Source organism: Suricata suricatta, chromosome 9 (assembly GCF_006229205.1).
Source record: "Suricata suricatta isolate VVHF042 chromosome 9, meerkat_22Aug2017_6uvM2_HiC, whole genome shotgun sequence".
Lineage (NCBI taxonomy): Eukaryota > Metazoa > Chordata > Mammalia > Carnivora > Herpestidae > Suricata > Suricata suricatta.
In genome coordinates this window covers 90,978,851-91,002,696 of record NC_043708.1, presented here as the reverse complement: position 1 = coordinate 91,002,696, position 23,846 = coordinate 90,978,851, and the positions used below count along the sequence as shown (strand labels likewise).

Sequence of the window (23,846 nt, the reverse complement as noted above, 5' to 3'; positions counted from 1 at the left end):
TGTGACGATGGAGAGGTGGATTGGTTGGTTTGTATGTTGTCCTGGCTAACTTGAACCCCTCAGCTTTAACGACCATAGAAGTGAGGGCCAGGAAGTCTTGAAGGAGCTCCAGGAAGAGACTGCCCTGCTAAGGCTCTCTCCTCTACCTCCTGGGCTTGAAATCAGGAAATGTCTACATTTCTATCCCAAAGCAATTATCTTTGGCCACAGGCACCACCGTGCACTGAGAGCAGTGGTGTTCACCAGCCAGTGACACAGAGTTTCATGAGCTGATTATTACATATGCAGACATTTTTTTGTAAGCTGACTATTAAAACTTTGATAGTTCAACATCAGTCATGATGGGAACATTTACACCTTATAAATTGGCAAATGCTGCATATCCAGGCCCTTCTGCCTTCCCTCCCTGAGAGCTGATCCACCAGCATGGCACTGACTAGGAGAATGGTGTGGGCAAGACCAGCCCTCATGGCACCCAGAAGCACGGAGACGGCCATCAGGGAAGAAGGGGCATCACAAAGGCGCAGGAGATGCCCAAAGGGTAGCTCTGACTGCTTTGCACAATTGGAAACGGATTGATTTAGATTTATTTGGAAGCATTGCAAAAAATTAAGACCATTCGATTCCTAGACCTCTTCTCTCTGTTTTCTCAAATCAAAATCATCAATGAATATTTATCGGACCACCTATTTTGTATAAGCCACTGTACCAGATAATACAGGAAGTTATGGAAAAGAATAAGCCCCAGTCCCCAAGTTTTAAGACTCCTCTAACATAAACATACTTTAAAGTTAAACCGTGGGACGCCTGTGTGGCTCACTTGGTTAAGTGTCCAGCTTTGGATCAGGTCATAATCTCACAGTTTGTGAGTTTGAGTTCTATGTTGGGATCTGCACTGACGGTGTGGCACCTGCTTGGGATTCTCTCTCTCCCTCTTTCTGCTCCTCCCCCACTCATGCTGTGTCTCTCTTTAAATAAACTTGAAAAAAATAAATGGAAACATAAACCACAATCTAAGATAGCAATAGAAAAGTTGTCCAGAGGTACTGCCCAGTGTAGAAATTTGTGTGATTATTTGTTTAAGGTTGGTCTCACCCACTAGATTACAAGCTCCATGAAGGCAGGGCCATGTCTTCTTGGCTAACCTTTGCCACCCAAGCATGTGGCCCATAGCAGGTGCTCAGTAAATATGTGTTATCAGAAAGCATGATGACCTGGGAAGCAAGTACAGTACAGTATGTGTACATGAAAAGCGTTCTTCCAGATGGAAAATGCTCAGGAAGGGGGAGGGGATAGGCAGAGGAGAGACAGAATTCAAGAGTAGAAGTAAAAAGCAAAAGTCATGCCCAGAATATGGGAAGAATGGGAGAGGGCAGATTTTTGGTTGAGTGGAAGGTCTGAGCACGGAAGTGGTAAGATATAGGGAAAGAAATAAAGTTCAGTGAAGGATGTGTTTTTTTAACTGAGCATCTATAATATTTGGGGCATGGATGTGGTAATCCTCCCTACGCCACAAATTTCGTTTTATTCCCACATTACAGATAAGAAACCCATCCCCTGTGAGCTTTGGGCTGCTTCCCTCGCTCCTCAACCTTCGTCTGCTAATCAGACCTTCTCCCAGCATACAAGACTGGATTTTATTAAGCAAAGATCTTTATAACATTATTGAGAATCCTCTGTTTTATAGGCTGTCGGAAATGCCAAGACCACCCGCAATGACAACAGTAGTCGGTTTGGGAAATACACAGAAATCAGTTTTGATAAGAGAAGTCAAATTATAGGAGCCAACATGAGAACTTACCTGCTGGAGAAATCCAGAGTTGTCTTTCAAGTAAGTGTTTAAAAACTAGTTAAATTTCCTTTTTTCCAACTTTTAAAGTACTGTTTACACTTACATACTCATTAGACAACTGACATTGCTATGTGACTTGAAGAATAGAGTTTCCTGTCTTTCATTGGCATTTTGGCTTTTTTTTCTGTTTCTTATAAACCAAAAGTTGATGGATAGATGCAGTATTAGCAGAATGATATGACTCCACCGAAGGGAAAAATTATGATTTTTGGTTTGGGGGCATGTAAAAATCCTTAGAGTTTAACAACCAAGTTTCTCTTTCTAGAACACAGAAACCACTTGAAACAGAAAAAATTGTTAGACTGGCTTTCCTATCAGGAAGGGAATGGGCTTACAGCTTGTTGCGGGCGGGGGGGGGGTGGGCGATTAGGAGAATGACTCTTCTGTCAGTAAAGTGGAGAAAATTCTCCTCGTTTTGGCCCAGGAGAATAACAGTAAGCCTTTTATTGCAGGATGTTTCTTAAAATTTTCAGCTGGTTCAGGGCCACCTGGGTGGCTCAGTCAGTTGGGCATCTGACTCTTGATTTTGGCTCAATCATGATCTCAGGGTCATGGGATCGAGCCCTGCATCGGACTCTGTGCTGAGCATGGAGCCTGCTTGGGATTCTCTCTTTCTCCCTCTCTCTCTGCCCCTGCCTCCTGCTAGTGCCCGCACTGGCGCTCGCTCGCTCTCTCTCTCTCTCTCTCTCTCTCTCTCTCTCTCTCAAAACAAACATTTCAACTAGTACAAATTAGATTATTCTCACTTCATAGAGTGTTTTCATCTGCTAGCATTTTCTCTGGGGTCCTTGTCTGGAAGGCAGTCATGAGCCAGCAGCCCGCCCTGGCCCTGTGAGCCAGCAGAGGGCAGCAGGCTGCTCACAGCCTTATTGACCAGAGAAGAAACCCATGTACGTGTCCGTGTCCGTGAGAGCAGAATTGTCAGTGCCCATGAGCCATCTAAGACCGCTTCCTGAAAACCTTGTGTTCTTACTGTAAAGGGTTGCTGTAACTTCAGGACTTTTCTTTATTTTACAGTCGGAAAATGAACGAAATTACCACATTTTTTACCAGCTCTGTGCATCTGCGCAGCAGTCGGAGTTTAAACATCTTAAACTGGGTACGTGGTGGGTGATGTATGGAAGTATCTGTCCCTTTTATGTAGGGGATTAAATTCTGGGTTGATTTCTTCTTACAGTAATATCACTTAAAGAAACATTCTGTCCTGAGAAATAGACCCTTGGGCTTGGGTGGGGGGGGGGGAACTGATGCATCTAACTAAGGAGATGGCTGGTGGGCGGGCCCTGGGGAAGAGACACTTCAGCTCCAGGGCTTTTTTCAAAGCTCACGGGTGATCATGGTTATGCAGCCAAAACGCGTGAATAAGGCCTCCTGACCGCTGGGGCTTGGTGCTGTGAACCCCTCAGCTTTTCGTTATCTGCACTTCCTTGGGTAGTCATTTTCCCAACAGGTAGGATGTAGTTCCCTGTCTTCAGAGACGAAGTACCTCTGTCATAATTTGAGCTTCCTTGATGACTCAAGCTCATTATTATTTATAGCTCTGACTAATTATACTGCAGGGACAGCTGAACTCTGTCCTTTGGCGCAAACTGCCGGACTGCTGTGCTGTCACAGCTCTCCTCTCTTGGCTGCCTGTGCTGTGTTGGTAGATAGAATCGTCCAGTCAATTTCTTCAGATCTCACATAAAGATAATCCCTATGCCTGTCATGGAATGTGAGTAGTGAATGTGGAAGAGCCTTCTGAAGGGTCATGGGCACCTACTATTCAAATATTAGGTGTGCATATGGTTATCCTCTTGATTGTGGTGATGATTTCATCAGGGCATACATATATCAAAACTCATCAAATTATACATCTTAAACGTGTACAAAATGTTTATTCTGTGTTCAGTAAACCCCAGTAAAGCTGTACAAAATGGCTAGATATGGGAACAAAAACCATGAGCTTTATAGTCAGGCCTGTGTTTAAATTCTTGCTCTGCCCCAGCTGTGGGGCCTGGAGCAAGTCACTTCACTTTTCTGAGCCTCAGCTTCTGTGTCTGTGATGCAGAATTCTGAAGAATAAGGGAGTCATGTGTGTCGGACGCTTTATCAGAGCGTATTACGCATGAGCTTCCTGTCTTGCTTCTGATAAACACACATGTACAAATGTATGTGTCACAGACATTAACAATCTTTTGATTCCAGGGAGTGCAGAGGAATTTAATTACACAAGGATGGGAGGCAGTACTGTCATTGAGGGTGTGAATGACAGAGCAGACATGGTGGAGACCCGGAAGACCTTCACACTGCTGGGTAAGCGGAAGCGTCCTGCACAAGGGGTGGCCATTTTCTCTTCTTAAAAAAAGGAAAGGCAGGGATGCCCTGGGTGCATGTGTTTAAAGAGTCCTAATAAATTCTAATCTTAAGATGAGCCAGTCAGAATATATAGGAGTCCACTCGGTCAAGACTATGCTTTTCCCTTAAAAGATCTCAAAATCAACTCGTTTGCCCTCAGGTTCACTGGCTTGCCTGTGAGAAACAGGGGTTACAGGCCTGTGGCTGCCCCCAGGCTCTCCTGGGCTGACCTCAGAGAAGACTGGTAAATCCGGTCTGAGGGCCATGCTGACCCTGCGTGGCCTGATAAAAATAGCAGACACTTATATGACACTTCCTGTGTGCCACGCACCATCCTAAGCGCTTTATTACCTGTACTAGCTTGTTTAGCTTACAAGCACTTTATGAGGTACACAGGGGCATTTCTCCCATCTTACCATAGGGGAATGGAGAAGTCTTACAACGTTTATTTTACAGAAAATAGTGTGAGACCACAGGCTGTTTTTATATCTCACAGAGAATATTTGTTTCACCAGGTTGTGTTCATTATTGCGGTTGACTACATTTAAATGTAAAAGGCAAAGAGTTCCAGGTTAAATGTATCAGTAAAATAGGCAAGATTTGGATAACAGGGAATGAAAACTGGTTGGTTTCCTAAGCAAAATTCCCATCTGATTTTGCCCCTTCCAAATGCATGAAGGAGAAGGGCAATTTAAATATTTTATAATAAGATAAACACTTTCGGTACTGATAAACATTTTCTTGAGATAATTACAGTCAGAGTTTCGTCTTTTTACAAAGTGCTCCATTGAGAGGGAACAAGGTGTGCGAGAGGGGGGCAGGCGGCCTCGCCTGGCAGGGCCCCTGTGGGATCTTGGTCCGCGTGCCCTGTCCTCCTTCCCAGCTCTCTAATGGTCCACCTCACAGCAAAATGATACAAGAGATACGGAGTAGGCTTTGGGGTCAAATAAACATGACTCGAAACCCAGTTGGCAGGACTCTAACGGGGCCGCGCTTTCCTGATCTGTAGAGTGGCCATATTCCTTCCCTACGAGCTCCTGTAATCACTGGTAAGGAAACGTGTGTGAAAGGCCCTGACAGCAGGCCGAGCACGTAGCCAGTGCTGCTCAGAATTACTGCCTGCCCTCCGTCCCTGCTCCCTATTGTCCAAGCCCTAGCCATCCTTTGAGCAAAATCACCCCTTCTCCATGAAACTTTTCCTGATCATCGGAGATCAGCAGCAGCATTTTTTTCCCACTGCCTCACACAACTTAGATGTTTTTCACGAGTATCCACACTAACAGGGCCAGGACTAGGGTGAGGCAGGAGAGGTGACCTGGGCACACACTTGAAGGAGGCTCTCAGGGTGGCACAAATGCCAGGTCAGCCCCTGGCACCAGGCTTACCTCACCTTGTCCCACCCAGCCTTACAGCTGGCCTACATGTCTTGACAAAGCCCCCCAGAGTTTTGTGGGGAGGTAGAGAAAGCAGTCTACTGCCTCGTGGCTGCCCACCGTGCTGTGTGCCGTGGGTGGGTGGAAGGAGGCGGGGCCGTCCTCCCCTCCCCTGCCAGAGCCCTCTCAGCCTGTGGCCGGGGTGGTGGGCAGAAGGCAGGAATGTGATGGACTCTGCACCTGTTTACGCTCTACCACGCCAGTGACTTAAAGATGCTAGCGCAGTGAGTGTCTCCTCTGACCGCCTGTGCCTTGGCCATTAGACCTCACAGTTTAGTAGTAAATTATCTACTGCCATGTATTTGCTCTGATTTTTGTCACGTGTCATAAGATGGGTCTTTGGCCTTTCATAGATTAATTATTTTCTCTGGGCATCAGTTTCTCCATTTCCCATTACTGGGGCAGCACTGAGAACATTCATTCAGTTGTTCCAATTATCAGTTCCTGTTTCCTCAAATTGTAGTGGCCTAACATGATGCATTATTTTATATTTTGTGATTCTGGGATGACTGGGCTCAGCTGGATACTTGTCAGTTGGGGAATATTCTGGGATGGTGGCAGGGGCCCGATCTCCTGAAGGCTTCTTTCCCATACGAGCTGGAATGGTTAGAAGGACTAGGGCTGGGCGGGCATCTCTCTCTCTCCACAGGAACTGCCTCACAGCACGCTGGCCTCTGGGTAAATGGACTCCGCATGTCGTGACTAGTTTGTCCCAGAGACAGTTACAGTAGGCTTAGATGGAATCTGTAAGACTTTATGAACCAGCCTCAGAAGCAATGCAGCGTCACTACTGCCATGGGCTAGTGGTTAAATGTGAGTCACAGGGCCAGCTCTGACTCATAACTCCTGGTGAGAGAACTGCACAGTGCATGAACACTGGGAGGATAAGGCATTTGGGGCCATCTTTGGAGAGTAGCCACCGCCCCCCCCCAGTAGCTGTTGGGGGTGCTGTGAGGACTAAGAGATAATGTCTAATGTGGCTTATGAACTATGGCATGCTACATCAGTATGAAAGATCAGTATATATTTAATGAAAGCATGACTTCACTGCATGAATCACTAAAAAATGTCCTAGACCAGAGGTCAGCAGATTGCTGCCTGTTTTTGTAAATAAAGTTTTATTGGAACATAGACATGCTCATTATCTAAGTATGGTCTATGGCTGTTTCCATGCTGTGGTGGCAGAATTGTGATGTAGGCTGTACAGCCTGCAAAGCCTAGCAAGAAAACATTTGCTGCCCTTTGTCCTAAATGGTAGAGTGAGTATAGTTGATGGATTCCTTAGAGTTTCCATATAATATGTGAAGATTCATGGATGGATTTCATGAAGCTATCTTAGCTCTGCCCCCGTGTGTCTCAACAAGGAAGTTTCCTGATGACTGCGTACCAGGCAAAGAAGTTTGAGCGAACTGCAGAGCTCCATTTACTGTTGTGGACTGGAATGGAACCGATGACCTCACTGTAACTTTGAGCTTGCCATCATCATGTGACCCCCACAACCAAACATCTCATTCTGCATGTTGATTTCATGGTCTCTAAACCTGTGCCATCCAACACAGTAGTCACCAGCCACAAGGGACTGTTTTCATTTTAATTAAAGTGAAATAACCTCAGGGGCACCTGGGTGGCTCAGCCCATTAAGCATCCAACTTTAGCTCAGGTCATGATCTCATGGTTCATGAGTTCGAGTCCCGTGTCCAGACTTGTCTGTGCTGACAGCTCAGAGCCTAGAGCCTGCTTTGGATTCTGTCTCCTTCTCTCTCTGCCCTTCCCCCACTCACACTCGCTCTCTCTTGCTCTCTCAAAAATAAACAAACACTAAAAAATATGAAATGAAATAACCTTAAAAATTCAGTTTCTCAGTTGTATTAGGCATGTTTCAAGTGCTCTTAAGCACATGTGGCTAATAGCTACCATATTGGACAGCACAAGTACAGAATATTTCCATCACCTCGGAAAGTTCTGAACAACAGTGCTTCTCCTAGCAGTGTGTGTGCCTCGTCTCACTGGCCATGTTCTCTTGTTTGTGTCACAGTGTTCTCTTTCTTGGAGATCTCCTCAAGGGGAGACCACCTAACTTGAATTGTATGTTGGTTTATAGCACCTTTGGGCAGTCCACCCTTTTAAAAAATGTAATAGCTAAATAAGTACTTGGTTGATTTGTCCTTTGCTGTGGTTTGTTATGAAGCTAGTATGGAGAAATTAGCAGTGAGGTCATCTAGTTCAATATGCAAATCCATTTCACAGCACATCCCATACATGGATCTCTGAAGTCTGCTCAAACTTCTTTGCGTGGCATGGGGTCGTCAGGGTCCTCCGTGTTTAGACACAAAGGGGTGAAGCTAGGACAGCTTCATGAACCCCATGGGTCTTTTCACATACTGCAGTGGTTGCTAGCCTTACACTGCTTAGATATGACATGCCCATTGTGACCTAACCCTTCTCTGCCTTAGTTTTCCCCTCTATAAAATGGGAATCATGATGGTGCTCCCTTAATATACTTGTTGTAAGCATGAGATGATACTTGGAGGGTACTGAAGACAGTGTCTGGCACAGAGATCTTTCCATCGGCTTCCCCTTCTGGTTCTGCTCCCGAGACACCCTTACCTGGTCATGGAATTGTCTCCTGACAAAGCAGAAGGGGAGGCACTTTGACCAAAAGCTCCTTTCCTTTGTTCTTCTGCTGACTCTCACTTAATTAGCCCTTTTATCCTTGCCCGACCATTTAGTCTCTCTCAGAAGGAACACGCTGGAAAGAGTCAGACCTTGCCTGGACCTCAGGCTCAAGATCCCAGCCTATTGTGCTTCTCACTGAAGTATCAGGCCAGCGACACTTTCACATGACCTTCCCTCACTAAAGAGATTTACTTCATTGAGGTCTTAAGTCCTCTCCTTCACATCCTTGCTTTGGAGTTAGTTCACTTTCGTGGGTTCTGGAAGACATGGAATATCGAAGTGACTTAGTTATGGATCAATCACATAATGAGTGGGAATGCCAAAACAGAGATCCCCAGATGGCATGTTTTTAGTTGCTTTTCCTCCTCTACTTTTCATGGTGGTTGCCTGGGGGGTTATTTCTGTTACAGGCATCTGTCCTTCAGATGGAAGTGTGAGGTCCAAATGAGAACGCACCAACAATGCCTGAACTTAGGTTGAGCTGGAGTCTTCCATATATTTTTGGTTTTAAATCTTTTGCAACTTTGGTTTTGTTTAATCTTTGTTGTTTTTTTTAATGTTTTTTATTTATTTTTGAGAGATAGAGAAAGACAGCACAAGCAGGGGAGGGTCAGAGAGAGAGGGAGACACAGAATCTGAAGACAGCCTCCAGACTCTGAACTAGCTGTCAGCACAGAGCCCAAGGCGGGGCTTGAACCCACAAGCTGTGAGATCATGACTCGAGCCGAAGCGAGACACTTAACCAACTGAGCCACCCAGGTGCCCCTGTTTAATCTTTGAGGTAGAGAAGACTCCCTAGGTTCTGAAATTATTTAAGAACATGACCTAGCTGCTACTGAAATAATGCAGGTGTCCTCAAGGGAGAAGCAGAGGGTGGCTGTGGCCACCTTACTCAGCACTTCGGGCCTGCTGCTTTTTGCTTGGAGGGCGTGGGGGGAGTCACAGCTGTCCACGACAGCGGCCATTCCCATACAGACCAGGGACCATGGCCATCGACATGAATGAGCCTGCCCCACCCTCCTGGAGTGTCTCCAAGCTCCTTGGTGCACCACCTGGTGCCTACCCCCACCCTGACCTCACTCCCACCCTGGAGTCCTGACCTACCAAAGCCCTGCTCACAACTGTCAGGTTCTCCATTGTGATTTGTGGACACTAGACACAAAATCCTTCCTAGTAGCTGGCTTGGTTTATTTTTGACTCCAGGAAATATGCTGATGACCCATGGTGACTGAGTATGTTATATATTCTAATTTATATGCTACCTACAGCAGTCAGGGTCCCAGTGGGAAATACAAGGTCCATGTAAATAGGTTTATCTATGAAGGGACCAACTACAAAGACATAGACAGACCCGAGGGAGCTATAAGGGGCAGCAAGGACCCAGGGTCAGGAGCAGAGCTGTTTGTTGTTCTTTCCCATTTGGGCACAGTGGTGTCACTGGAGCCAGAAAGGAGGGTTGGGGGAAGTCAGCACCGGGCCTGGAGCACTGACAACACTCAGAGCTGAGGCAACTCTGGAGGGAGAGGAACAGGGGTGACCTATCTAGTACCTCTCTCCTCCTGATCTCTGGTCTCCTTCCATGGTAGTCACTGGTTACACCCAGCCAGAGGCCAAAGGGCATGAGAGCCCATTGCCTTGACCCCAGATGGTTTAGCCCCCGGGGCAGAGCCGCAGAGGCAGATGGAATCCAACCAGGACCCACCACAAGAAGAATTCAAGGAGCTTGTGAACCAAGATAGAAAAAGAAATGCAATAAAAATAAAGGAAGCATATCACATTGAATAAATGAGAGCTGAATCAGGAACCTGACATGAAGTGGTTACTTGGATATCACTTTTTGTGTTGAACTTCTGGCAGCCACGGCAGAAGGGGAAACCTAGTGTGCTGCAGAATTCATGTCTGTGTCATTACAAGTCCCACTGGAAAGAACAGCGAGCCAGATTCTCTCTGGGGCCTCTTCACGTTCCTGTCACAGCTCTTGGCACTGATGGCACTAGAGTGTCTTGAAAGAAATCAGGTGCTTATCTTACGAGTATTAAGTAAGAGAAGAAATGCAATAATCCTAATTTGGAAGTTTTTTTTCAGGTTTCAAGGAAGACTTTCAGATGGATGTGTTTAAGATCCTGGCAGCCATCCTCCATCTGGGCAATGTGGAGATCACGGCGGTGGGCAACGAGAGATCCTCAGTCAGCGTAAGACGCTGCTTTGCTTCACCTTCCTGTGTTCAGAGGGTCATCAGCAGAGCGTCTCGTGGTTACCCTACTTCTGTGTCTTAGCACCAGGCCCATTGGGCCTGCCAGGGAGACCAGGTGTCAGGAACAAGGAAGCAAGGATTTCCAGGGGTGGCTTTTAAAGAGTACAGTGTCTTCCCCTTGCATCAGTAGAGAAGGGGTAAATGCATTCTCTATGTGTTTTTCTTTATGCAGTAAATTTTTACCCAGTACCCGCTACAGGCCAAGCCCTGCTGTAGGCTCTGGAGAAACAGCAGCAAACAAAACAAGACAGGCATCCCTTCATGGGGCTTATGCTCTAGGGGAAGGAAGTGGAGGGGAGGAGATACAATAATTATAGAAGACAATATATAATTACAATATATATAACAGCCTTGCGACTGGTGATGGCTGTTAAAAAAGAAACTGAAGCAGAGAAGGGGGCTCAGGCGGGCCGGGCCTCTTTGTGTAGAGCATTCAGAGAAAGCCTTGCTGATATGGCTGCAGGGGGCGGAGGCCTGAAGCTGAGATGGTGAATTGTGCCTGTATTAGGGGAAGAACATTCAAAGTAGAGGGAGCAGCAGGTGCAGAGGCCCTCAGGCAGGAGGTGTCTGAAAAATAGCAAAAAAAGAAAAAGAAAAAGTCAGTATACCCAAAGAGGAATAAGTAAAAGAAGGGGTGGTAGATGGGTCAGAAAATGTGTGGGAGGAGAGGGTGCAGGTCACGCAGGGCCCTGAGGGAACTGGATATTTTAAGCCAAAAAGATGCCTCCTGCCTCTCAACACTTGTCTGCATTAAACACCAACGGTGCTGGTTTTCTCTCTGGAAATGTATGGCGTAGAGGTTTTGTGACAGGTTTTTCTATTTACCAAACACAAGGTTAGTTTACATGTATGTCTCTTCAACACAATTATCCTTGGTAGTGGCGTGGGTTTGGTTATGCTCATTAATATCCACGTAAAGAAGAAAATAACACATAGTGAAAAATATTTCTATGAAATATAAAGTTTCCTGACCTTTAAAGCTTTGTGTATAATACATCTATCTTGTCAGCCCCCATCACCATAACAAAATAACACAGGCTAGGCGGCTTCAACAACAGGAAGTGGTTTTCACACAGTCCTGGAAGTCTGAGATCAGGATGCCAGCATGGTTGAGCTCCTGACAAGGGCTCTCTTCCTGGCTTGCAGGCAGCCCCCTGCTCACTGTGTCTTCACAGCCCAGAGAGAGAAAGAGAGATCTCTGGTCTCTTCCTCTTCTTAGAAGGACACTAATCCCATCATGGGGCCCCACCCTCATGACCTCATCTAAACCCAGTCCCCTCCCAGGGGCCCCACTCCAAATACTGTCACACTGGAGATTAGGGCTTCAACATATGAATTTGGGGAGGAAGCATTCGGTTCATGATCTAACAATGTCTCTTTTCATGTTCCCCAAAGAACTTGTGGGAACAGTACACTGGTAATTTCTCAGCTCACTGGTACCTGCAGTTTAGGGCAGAAGAGAACCAAACAGAGTGGACAGAGCATGTGGTTTGTGGCTCAGTGCTTCAGTCCTGTTGTCCTTTGACCAGAGAGTAATTTTCCTCCCTCTCCTCAACACTAAGCACCCCTTCCATCCCCCCAGCATCCAGCCCTCATCGGGTTAGTTCACATGAGACTGGGAGGTTCTTGGAGAGGGGACCGTAGGCCTGGGTAGGAGCCTCGTGTGTGTGGTGGGTGCTCTCTCTCTGCGCCTTCTCATGTGCCTCCAAGGAATGGGCTTCTGCACTCCTTCTCTTCAAACTTCTTAGACTAAAGGTGTGATTTCCACCCGACAATTGCCCTTCTGTCCCATGAAGTTTGTTATGAAGGTAGTATTTCGGAGGAGGAGTTAAAACGACTAGACTAAAAACCCTTTGTTTATCAATTTGAGGAGACAAAGTCGCTGAAAAAGATGTAGAATCTTCTATTGAGAGACAGAGACAGCATGAGTAGGGGAGGGGTGGAGAAAGAGAATCTTAAGCGGGCTCCACACTGCCAGCTCAGAGCCCGATGTGGGGCTCGAACTCACAACCGAGTCAGACACTTCACAGACTAAGCCACCCGGGTGCCCCAATATGTAGGATCTTCATACAAATGAGAGTTCTACAATGATTGGTTCTATCTTTGGAACATGTATACCATTCAGTTGCATGAGGAATATTGGCCAAACACAATCAGGAAGAAGTCATCTTTTTAAGAATCGCTGCCCCTTTCCTTCCCCCCATGGCAGGACCTGTAGCTGAAGGTTTTTGACTCAAATGGTTTAGTTTTTAGAAGGAAGAAGACCATGGCTCTGCCGGTCTGCTCCCCAGTGAAGAGGTCAGGTGCCTGAGTACAAGCCTCGTGTCCCTGGGATGTTGGTCAGAAGGTGTGGGTGTGGACACCATGGAGGCAGTGGGACTCTTTAGGTGGTTTGCTGCACTATGATCTGAGGCTTTTTAAGTGTGACCACATGGTTTTCTGATTGCCTGTGATGACTGTGCAGATTAGCCTGTCTCAGAAGTTCCCCTGCCCGAGGGGAATGCTGGTGCTCAGTCACAGGGGTCACACCTCCTTGCCAGGTGACAAGGACTCCTTGTCCATGCTGGTTGAGGACAAACAGCCTTTTCCTTGTCTGCTGAAGAATGGCCAGCTCTCATGCCCCAGCTGAGAGAGAAGCAAGATTTACTTTGTGTGGCCAGGAAAAAATTTTGACACATTCGCCCTGTCAGCTGGGCAGCCAGCTCTGTGAAGGGAGCCCCACCAGGTTCTCGGACAATGACATCTAGGTACCTCAGGACTAGACCACCTGCACAAACCCTGAGCACACAGGGAGGGACAGGGTGAGCAAACGTGCTGTGGCAGGTGGCCTGGGCATGTTGCAAAGGAAAGAGAGGGGCCTTGAGGCTGTGTCCACATGCACGGAAAGGGGAGGATTGCCTCTGTGGCTTTATTCACCCCTGACATTCTTTGGCCAGAATAAAAATCCAGGTGGGACACAGCCCAGGACTGCCAAGGCCATGGGCAGGCCCCATGCCACTGTGGCCCCTCCTCCCAGGCCTGCCCCTGTCTCATGAGGCCTGGTCATGCTCCCACCTCCTCATCCTCACCTCTCACGTAGGCCCAGAGGAAGGCCGAGGAACCCCTGCCGGGTGGGATGGAGCTGGGTCGGATGGCCAGATGGCCCTGATGGAGCTTGTGCTTGTTTTTGAAGGAGGATGACACTCACCTGGAGGTGTTCTGTGAGCTCCTGGGCCTGGAGAGTAGCAGATTTGCTCAGTGGCTGTGCAATCGCAAAATCATTACAACCTCCGAGACGGTGGTAAAACCCATGACCAGGCCCCAGGCTCTCAACGCCAGGGATGCACTGGCCAAAAAGATCTACGCTCATCTGTTCGACTTCATTGTGGACAGAATTAACCAAGCGTTGCAGTTTTCAGGCAAGCAGCACACTTTTATTGGTGTTTTGGACATTTATGGGTAAGATTCTCTTCTGTGAGCCTGTCTTTCCTCATTTACATGTCAAACGCCCACTATTTTTAGATCATTCTGTTCTGGTTTCTTTTTTGTGTCTCAGGTGATCAGAAAGATAGTGTTCTCTATGTTTGCACGTATGGATGTTAAGTACGGTCCCCTGGGCTACAGTGTGTTTTATGTCGAGCGTATTAAATCAATGCGGAATTAATAATGGCCGGCATCAAGAGCTCACCATATGCTAGCTACCGTGCTGGATGGCTTGGTTTCCCTGCACTTTCTCATTCCGCAGAGAGGAAACAACCCAGGCTTAGACTCAGAAATGTGTTTGCAGCTGCTCTAGTGGTGGGAGAGCCCAGTGCTGTGTGAAATTCCTGCTCACGTCTGAGGTGTGGGGCCCTCACACACCTTTCCCATTTCAAAAGGGCCGAATGACGGCCCCAGAGGTCCTGGACCTTGCCCACAGTCACAGGGGCCGAGGCTGACTGAAGCCCACACCTTTGACCCAGCCAGCCTCTCACACCAGAATCCTCTTCTGTCCTCGGACCCCAGCCCTTCTCCAGCTGTTCTAATACTACTGGGGACCAAGTTCCCACCGCCCTGAAGGCATCCTTCCGTCTCTTTGCCCAGCCCTCCTTTTCTAAATCCCAGGGCAAACACACACTTGAGATGCTTACAGAATCCTCAGAGTGTGAGTCAGTGAGGACAGGCAGCGGGGAGGCTCTGAGGGTTGTTGGAACTCAGGATCCTGTGTGTCGACACCTGGCCTCAAATGCCCAATGCTTCGGCCCTCCCGGGACCCATCCTGATTTCTCCGCAGGGGAAGGGGCAGCTTACTCCATATGAGGCGTCTCAGAGCGTCCCACCTGGCGTGGGGAGTGCTCCCCGCCCCCCGGGAGAGGCAGTCTAACCTTTTCCCTATACAAAGAGGAGAGCCCGGCCTAGGGCCCCCTACTGCAGCCCGCAGGGGGAGAGAGGAGGCGCATGGGCCAAGATGATGCTGTTGAACTTCCCGGGTACAGAGAATCCGCTTTCCCATAGTTGTTTAATGTGAGACAATGCCTCGAGAGAGTTGCTTTGTTTAATTTAGATTCTGAGTTAATGCATGTGATTCCCAATTAATAGCATATATCAACGGTTCTAAAATACTGATATATTATTGGGATAGTCTAGTAAATGATTTACCTTGTCTTGGTCTGAAACGAGGATTTGAGCAGCTGGTAAAAATCTAAGTAGACTTTTAAAAATTTTTTTAAAACATTTTTTGTTTGAGATAGAGAGAGGGACAGAAGAGGCAGAGAGAGGGAGAGAGAGAATCCCAAGCAGACTCTGCACTCAGTATCCTAAACAGTGAGATCATGACCTGAGCCAAAATCAAGAGTCAGATGCTTAACGGCTTAACCGACGGAGCCACCCAGGCTACTCATCCTAAGTAGACTTTTTAAAAGAAATAATCCTATTTAACAATGGTCTCTTTCATTGTGGTGTAAATAAATGAATGTTACATTAGTCTCTGTTCTTTTCTGTGTTTTTCAATGTGTTAAAAGTAAATAGTCCTTCTAGAATATATTATTCCATTCATCTAACACATTTAAGTGCCAGGCATGTGGTGGGTGTGATTGGTGAATGGAATAGGGAGATGGCCCCTGCCCTCTTGGGACTTAAATTTTAGGGGCGCCTGGGTGGCTCAGTCGGTTAAGCCTCCGGCTTCGGCTCAGGTCAGATCTCATGTTCGTGGGTTCGAGCCCTGCAGCAGGCTCTGTGCTGACAGCTAGCTCAGAGCCTGGAGCCTGCTTCCGGTTCTGTGTCTCCTTCTCTCTCTGCCCCTCCCCCTCTCATGCTCTGTCTCTCCCTGTATCAAAAATAAATAATTTATAAGAACTTGTTAGAGTATACTTTAAATTAAAATTTAAAAATTAAATTCCTCATCAGAAATTTTAAAAGTAGCGTACTTGCTGCCATCCATGAATTAATGGTACCCTCTAAAAAAAAAAAAAAGAATAAGTTCTTCTCTAAGTAACAGTGCTGCTGCCTGGGGCAGATGCTTTCTTGCCTTTCTCTGTCCAGTAAGCTTGTGTGGATCGGCCCTTGCTCATGTGTGCTGTGCAGCCTTTGAGAGAACGGGGCTCCGTTCCACCTGGAAATACAGCAGCCCCAAAGGAAAAGTTAGCAGCACTGAAAAGCTGTGAGCCCTGAGGTGTCTGCTCAGCACAACATGAAGACTGTGGTTCGCCAGCCAGCGTGGCGTCTGTGTGCTGGGACCCAGAGTAGGAAGGGCCCGGGGGAGAGTGGCAGAACCCTGGGAGTGAGCACTGCAGCATATCAGCTGTGTGGCCCTGAGAAAGTCACAAGACCTCTCCAAACCTCAGTTTCTGCATCTGTAAGACGGGGCCTCTCTCGCAGGGTTACTATGAAGATCAAATGGGAGAAATTGTGAAGGCACCTTAGGAACCATAAGCATGACTCAAATGTGAGCTGTTGTCATAGAGGATGTGCTTTTGGCATTTTAAGTCATAGATTTAGATCTTTCCCTGGCTTTTGAACTTTAGATTTGAGAGCCCATTTTTGGGAGAGGGAGTATATAATGATTTTAATCATTGATATATGATATTTCACTCCTGCTCTGGAAAGCCTTGCTTTTGGCCCTGGCTGTGGGCTGCGGAGCGTAACGAGGCCCTTTGGACTCACCGTGGCCTAGTGCTGGCCTAGCGTGGCCTATCTTTGGGATCACTGAGGGTGCACGTGGAATGGGATCAGCAAGAGCCGTGGGGACTCTGCGCCTGCTCTGGTCACCCTGGAGCTGACCAGAGTGCAGTCTAGGCCCTTAACCTGCCCAGTAATTCTAACTTGGGCCAAACTGGGAACCTGTGGTTGGAGTTGGCAGGAACCAGTCAGAATTAGAGTGATTAAGAACCAAGGCTTTAGAGGCACTAAGAGCTGGGGTCAAATTGTGCGCCTGGCACCACTTGCTGCTTTGGCCTCTGGCCCTCAGGGGTAACGGTGGGCCTCGCTGGTCCTGCACATAGGGTGGTGTGAGGGTTGGGGTCATGGGCACTGACCCTAGTACCTGCACCGCTCAGCTTCCTCCCGGCAGGAGTACTCACCTGGCTGGGAGGCAAAATTTGGTGCCGTGTTTTGTCCAGACCGCACCACATCTTACTGGGTGAGAGAATTCACATGTGAGTCCAGATTTCCAGCTTTTCTTGTGAGTCAAGCGATCTGGCATTCAGACCCGCGTTAATCATGGTCACAAGGTTGGAACGGAATCGCAGCTGCCCCCGTGGGACAGCCTGCTTGTCGTGGGCTGCCACACAGCTCCCTGTGGTGCTGTCTCCAACTGCTCCCTGTTTCTCTCACCACCTGCCTCCTCTCCAGTCTTGAGCTTGCAAGTCCAGAGACAAGCATTCAAAGTCTAAAAATAGACCTGATGGGGTCTGCTGGGCTGTGGGCTATCGAGTGACCTTGTCCTCCAACAACTATGACACCAGGCCTTGGAGGGGCAGCTGTGCAGCAAAGAGTGGGCAAACAGGGAAGAGCATCGCCTTTGACCTGAAAGCATGGGCCTTGTAGTCAGGCAGGCATTCACGCTGTGTCACATAAGGGACATTACTTAACCTCTCTGAGTCCTATTTCCTCATCGGTAAAGAGAGGATAAGTGCTGTTGTGTGACTCAAATGATGCACTCTATTGTGACCAGTCTGCTGGAAGGCCTGCCTCAGGGTTGGTGCCTGGTACACACCAGATTCCTTCGGGAGGCAGCCTGGAAAAAATGATTTATAACCTGCCAGGATATTAAAACCAGAAGCTTTGAGGCATATATTATATATATATATTTTTTAGTGTTTTATTTATTTTTGAGACAGAGAGAGGCAGAGCATGAGCAGGGAGGGGCAGAGAGAGAGGGAGACACAGAATCTGAAGCAGGCTCCAGGCTCTGAGCCGTCAGCACAGAGCCTGACGCGGGGTCGAACACACGAACGTGCGATCATGACCTGAGCCAAAGCCGTACGCTTAACCAACTGAGCCACCCAGGCGCCCCTTGAGGCATATTTAAAATTGGCAGAAAACATTGCAAACTATTAAACTGTGAAGTTCATCAAAAACTAATGAGCTATAAACAAATGTGTGTGCCCTTCAAGAATGTTTTAACTTGCTTAAACCATATTTCAGTTTTGAAACCTTTGACGTGAACAGCTTTGAACAGTTTTGCATCAATTACGCTAATGAGAAGCTGCAGCAGCAGTTTAACCTGGTAGGTGACTTTTCTGCCTTCTTGGAATTAGTTCTCAGCCCTGTATGCGAGCCGAAGGCCTCTCCTCACATCTCCAGTTATTGAAGGAGCCGCGCACCGGGTCACTGCGCCACCTCGTGGCCATATCTTGAAATCACACTTTCCCATGCTTCCTGCTTTTCTAGTCCCCTGGCCAGCCGCTCAGCGCTCAGCTTCGTTAGCTCATCGCCTGCCTTGCTTGCTCACAGGCCCTCTGTGCTGCTAGATACTGCTAGATACTCAGTAAATGTTTCTTTTCTTTCCTTTTCCTCACTTTGGAATTAATCCATGTATACTATTGAACTTCATGCCCTTGCAAAGTTGTATTTTGTTAGCCTTCTCAAGGATTCCCTGGAAGTTTAGCACTTGGTAACTACAGGTAAGGTTTATTCCAGGTAGATGTGCTGCATAGATCACCTGAAGTCACCCCTCCATTCTTTGCATTCCCGAGTCCCCTCACTACTGTGCTCTCTCTGGCCTGTATGAGAGTCATTTGTTTCTCAGCCTCTTCTCCTCGCTGACTCCCCCCTACCCCACGTGCAGCCAGAATGAGCTGAGCCAGTCCTCTGGGAAGCCTCCCTGACACCCTTAGGGCCCGAACAAGGAGTGGACAAAGCTCTCCACGTTGTTGGCTTCCCACACTGGCCCCACAGCCAGCATTCTCGGGCCGGCTGGTCCCACCGGCCAGAGAGGTGGCCTCTGTCTTAGATTCCAGCTGTGCTGTGAGCAGGGAGGGGCTGCAGGACCACCCTGAGTACACTCAGTGTTGGGTCAACAGCATGTGGTGTTCGACTCAGACCAGGCGGGAGCATGATGGCTGGACTCACATTAGGACCTCGACAGCAGTGATGGTGGGTAGGGAGGGCTGCCTGCTCCTGGAGGTCTTCCATAAATACTGCAAGCCAGTAGCTCTCTGTACTTTCCAGATGCTTATGTCCTGGACTTTTTTTTTTTTTAAGCAGTTTATTGTCAAATTGGTTTCCATACAACACCCCGTGCTCTTCCCCATAAGTGCCCTCCTCCATTACCACAACCTCCCTTCCCCCTTTCCCTCCCCCTTCAACCCTCAGTTCGTTTTCAGCATTCAATAGTCTCTCAAGTTTTGTGTCTCTCTCTCTCCCCAACTCTCTTTCCCTCTTCCCCTCCCCCTGGTCCTCCATTAGGTTTCTCCTGTTTTCCTGTTAGACCTATGAGTGCAAAAATATGGCATCTGTCCTTCTCTGCCTGGCTTATTTCGCTTAGCATGACACCCTCGAGGTCCATCCACTTTCCTACAAATGGCCATATGTCATTCCCTCTCATTGCCATGTAGTACTCCATTGTATATATACCACATCCTCTTGATCCACTCATCAGGTGATGGACATTTAGGCTCTTTCCATGTTTTGGCTGTTGTTGACAGTGCTGCTATGAAAATTTGTCCTGGACTTTGGAAGCACACTTTCATGTTGTGTTTTATTTTCTCTATTAACTTCTGGATTTCCAGCATGTCTTTAAACTTGAACAAGAAGAGTATATGAAGGAAGATATCCCTTGGACTCTGATAGATTTTTATGACAACCAACCAGTTATTGACTTGATTGAAGCAAAAATGGGCATTTTGGAGCTACTGGATGAAGAATGCTTGGTAACTTAAAATTTTTTTTCAACTTCCAAGTAGTAATAGATGAGAATATTACAAAATGGAATTTTTTGGTGTACGTGTAAATTCCTGGTGTGTCACCCATTTGGTCGGGTATTAATGCTGGGACAGCGGTCGTAGCAGGACCACAGAGGGCCAGCGGAACCTCGCCCTCAGCACGTGTAGCCCACCACTGGGTAACACGGGCAATCTCTCCGGCCACGTTAGGCAAGGAGGAGTCCTTAGAGCTCCTAGGGGTATGCAGAATAGACAGGAAAGTGGCAAGTGACCTCACACCACTAGTTAATGACTAACAAGAATTATGTTTTCTTTTATTTCCTCATTCTTGTGAGTCACCCATTTGGAGGTGTAGCTAAACAATCCCCAGGGTAGTATTTGTTTTTTGGTTTAAAGATTGTATTGTGATGCTGAAACATAGATTTTGTTTCCTTTCCAGAGATTTATTTCTACAAAAAATAAAAATCGTAATGTTAAAGATTTACTGGCATTTTCTCCCCAGAATAGTCAATTCCATGGTTTTACTCATGGATTATCCTTGCTGGTACCACAGCGACACAGGATTAAAGGGCTGGCATCAGGGCGAAGCATTCCAGAATGATCTAATGAGGCCAGGGTGCATAGACCAAGGTAGCCTCCAGGAAACATTTGTAACTACTCTACACAGAGGTTCCCTAAGTGACCAGTGTCACAAAGAAGCATGCAGGAGTCTTCTAGGCACAGTGGGGTATTAACTTCACTGAGTTTGGATCGAATATAATTGATACCTTGCAAATCACCAGTATCAAGAACAAGTTTTGCAACTAGCTTTGTTTGAGGAGGTAGTTATTAGTTAAGCAGTAAAACAAAAGAAAATCTGTTTTTCTGAGATTGGGCAAAGTGGGGAGGACTAGAGAATAAAAGTCATGCTCATGTAATGAAATCCATGCTGTTTATCCGCTGAACCTTTAGACTTCTGGGAAGAGATAATAAGAATACTGCCAGATTTGCAAAAATAAATTTCTTCATTCTTGAGTCATTATATGTCCATTTTCTTCAAGTTTATTACATTTTGTTTGTCTACAGGGTTATCGGTATGTCTGTTTAAATGGCACCCTATAAATTGTTAAGATCAAGGACAGATGCATGCCTAGAGTTGCTTTATCAAAAGGAACCACAGGCGCACCTGGGTGGCTCAGTCAGTTAAGCGTCTGACTCTTGATTTCATCTCAGGTTCATCTCACGGTTCATGGGATCGAGCCCCACTTTGGGCTCCATGCTGACAGTGTGGGGTCTGCTTGGGATTCTCTCTCTGCCCCTCCCCCACTCATGTTCCCGCTCCTTCCCTCTCTCTCACTCAAAGTGAATAAATGAGCATTTAAAAAAAGTAAATGAGTAAAAAAATAAAATAATTTTAAAAAATAAAAAGGAGGGGCACCTGGGTGGCTCAGTTGGTTAAGTGTCTGACTTTGGCTCAGGTCATGGTCTCACGGTTCCTGAGTTTGAGCCCCATGTAGGGGTCTGTGCTGACAGCTCAGAGCCTGGAGCCTGTTTCGAATGCTGTGTCAGCCTCTCTCTCTCTGCCCCTCCCCTACACGCACTCTCTCTCTCCAAAATAAATAAATAAACATAAAAAAAAATAAAAACAATAAAAAGCAGCTGCAAATCTCAGCAGCTCACTCTGAGGTGCCAGCTCATCTTGGTTTGTCAGAATTAGCGCTTGTCTGTACCTCTATTAACCTTTCGTCTCTAGTCGTCTTACCTACTATTTGGTTTGCCTTTTGTCTTGCAGTTACCACATGGGACTGATGAAAACTGGCTTCAGAAGCTATATAATAATTTCGTCAACAAGAACTCTTTGTTTGAAAAACCCAGAATGTCAAATACATCCTTTGTCATCCAGCACTTTGCTGACAAGGTACAGTGAGGGTCCGGAGCGATGCTGTCTGTGCTGGGGCTGCTCCCTGGCAGCAACGGGCGGGCCAGGGACGTTTCTGATCGGATTCCAGTCACACAGCGTGTGTGTGATGGAGGATACCTACGTGTGTGTTTAACCATCTTTAATTTGTTTTTATTGCAAAATACGAGTTTCAGCGGCCCTGCCTTAAACATAAATGTGGTGCTAGTGGACCTCATTTCTGATTTTGGATTTACTATGAATGCGTTAGTCTCTTATCAGTTTATTTCCTCTATAACGTTGTCAAAATCAAGACAGCATAATTGTTTTCTATAATGAGAGCTGTATCTTTTTGTGAGCTTTTCCTTCATTGTTACGGTATAATTTATTACCGTGGTAACATAGGTTGGCTGAAGATGTTGTGTTTTCTAGGTGGTCTTTACTTTCTTCTTTATAGATCTTTTTTTATGAGACAAATGTTGCTTTAATAAAAAGACAAAATTGATATTGTGGGGGAGGGGCCAAGATGGCAGAGCAGCATGGAAGTCCTCGGCTTCCCTCGTCCCTGAAATGCAGCTAGATCAGCACCAAACTCTTCTGTACACCTAGAAAATTGATGTGAGGATTAACACAACAATTTCCATGACCTGAGCCATAGGACTCGGCAGGACGCAGCTCACAGAGGTCAGCTGGGGGAGAGAGAGGCTGCGGAGGGAGTATAGGGAGCTGTTTTTGCAGAGCGAGGACAGAGGAAAGGGGGGAAGAGTCCAGGAAAAGCACTCCCCCAAAAGTAGCCAGAGAGAAAGAGAAAGAGTGAAAACACCCACAAGTGACTGAACAAGAAAGGGAGAAAGGAAAAAGAGAGGGTTTCAATACCATTAGGACTCTAGAAACAGGGTAGAGCCAAGTCAATACCTGGAGTTGCTCTGCTGGGAAGGGCGAATCCTCAGGAGCAGGCAGTGAGGTCCAGGGCTCCAGGACCGCATGAAGAGAAGCTGTTCCCCTGCTAGGAGGGCATTTGGCAGAGGCTGTACAGCTTCCCCACAGGTAAAGGTCCCAGTGGACCCTGGAGAGCAGCCACATTTGCTGGTTTTGGAACAAACACGCCAGGGTGAGGTGAAACGTGGCAACTACTGTGTGTTGTGTTTTGCCCTAATATCTGAACCTCTGCTGCCGCACGATCCCACAAACCTTTTCTGGGGCAAGCAGGCACCTGGCCACAATCTGGGAACCTCTGCACCCATGCAATTGCATGAATGTTTCCAGGGGCAGGCCAGCACCCAGCCATTGCCCAGGGAGATTCTCCCCCAAAGAGTTGGAGCAGATCGAAGCCTTGGGACCCTCAGAAATGAGGGGTTTGGTAACACAGCCCCAGTGAGATAATTCAGGAGGGAAATGCCATTGGGCAGGCTGACAGCTTGGATGCAGAAAGTGTAGAAGCAGGGAGTGGACTGAAGCCAGAGACAAAGGAGGGGTACTTGGATCCATGGTCAGTCACAGTTCCAGCGCCAGAGACTGTGAAGCTGGGTGATGCCATTTTCACCTCTCCCGGGCATGTCCATACATGCGCTGGTGTGCCACACCCATCCACCCCAATAAACTAAGCAGCTCCACCTTGTGGAGAACAGAGCCGTGACACCAAGCCTCTCCCAACTGCACCATCCAAGCCCTAGAGGATGACTACAAGTCTCTCCTGTATAGTGTATGGAATGGACTAAGTTCTTCATAGTTTGACTGCTAGGGGAAACTGAACTTAATTTCATTCTGTTCACTGGTCCATCTATTCAGGTTTTTTTTTTCTTTTCTTTTTATTTTTGTATACAGAGAGAAAAAATTTATTTTTATTTTCCATTTAAAAAAATAGGGGCACCTGGGTGGCTCAGTCAGTTAAGCATCCAACTTCAGCTTAGGTCATGATCTCACTGTTCTGAGTTCGGATCCCCATCCAGCTCTGTGCTGACAGCTCCAGAGCCTAGGGCCTGCTTTGGATTCTATAGCTCTCTCTGCTCCTCCCTCACTCATGCTCTGTCTCTGTCTCTCAAAAATAAACAAACATTAACAATTTTTTAAAAATATA

General features: G+C 47.1%; 1 protein-coding gene across 1 annotated transcript in view; it reads left to right on the top strand.

Moving 5' to 3' along the window:
* MYO5C (myosin VC) overlaps positions 1-23,846 on the top strand; it is a 98,956-nt gene that overhangs the window by 18,171 nt on the left and 56,939 nt on the right. The window contains exons 6-13 of the mRNA XM_029950728.1: positions 1,688-1,831; positions 2,870-2,951; positions 4,040-4,147; positions 10,384-10,490; positions 13,725-13,990; positions 18,155-18,236; positions 19,741-19,881; positions 21,665-21,790. Of these exons, the coding sequence (XP_029806588.1) occupies positions 1,688-1,831; positions 2,870-2,951; positions 4,040-4,147; positions 10,384-10,490; positions 13,725-13,990; positions 18,155-18,236; positions 19,741-19,881; positions 21,665-21,790 (1,056 nt within the window). The remainder of the gene's footprint in view (positions 1-1,687; positions 1,832-2,869; positions 2,952-4,039; positions 4,148-10,383; positions 10,491-13,724; positions 13,991-18,154; positions 18,237-19,740; positions 19,882-21,664; positions 21,791-23,846) is intronic.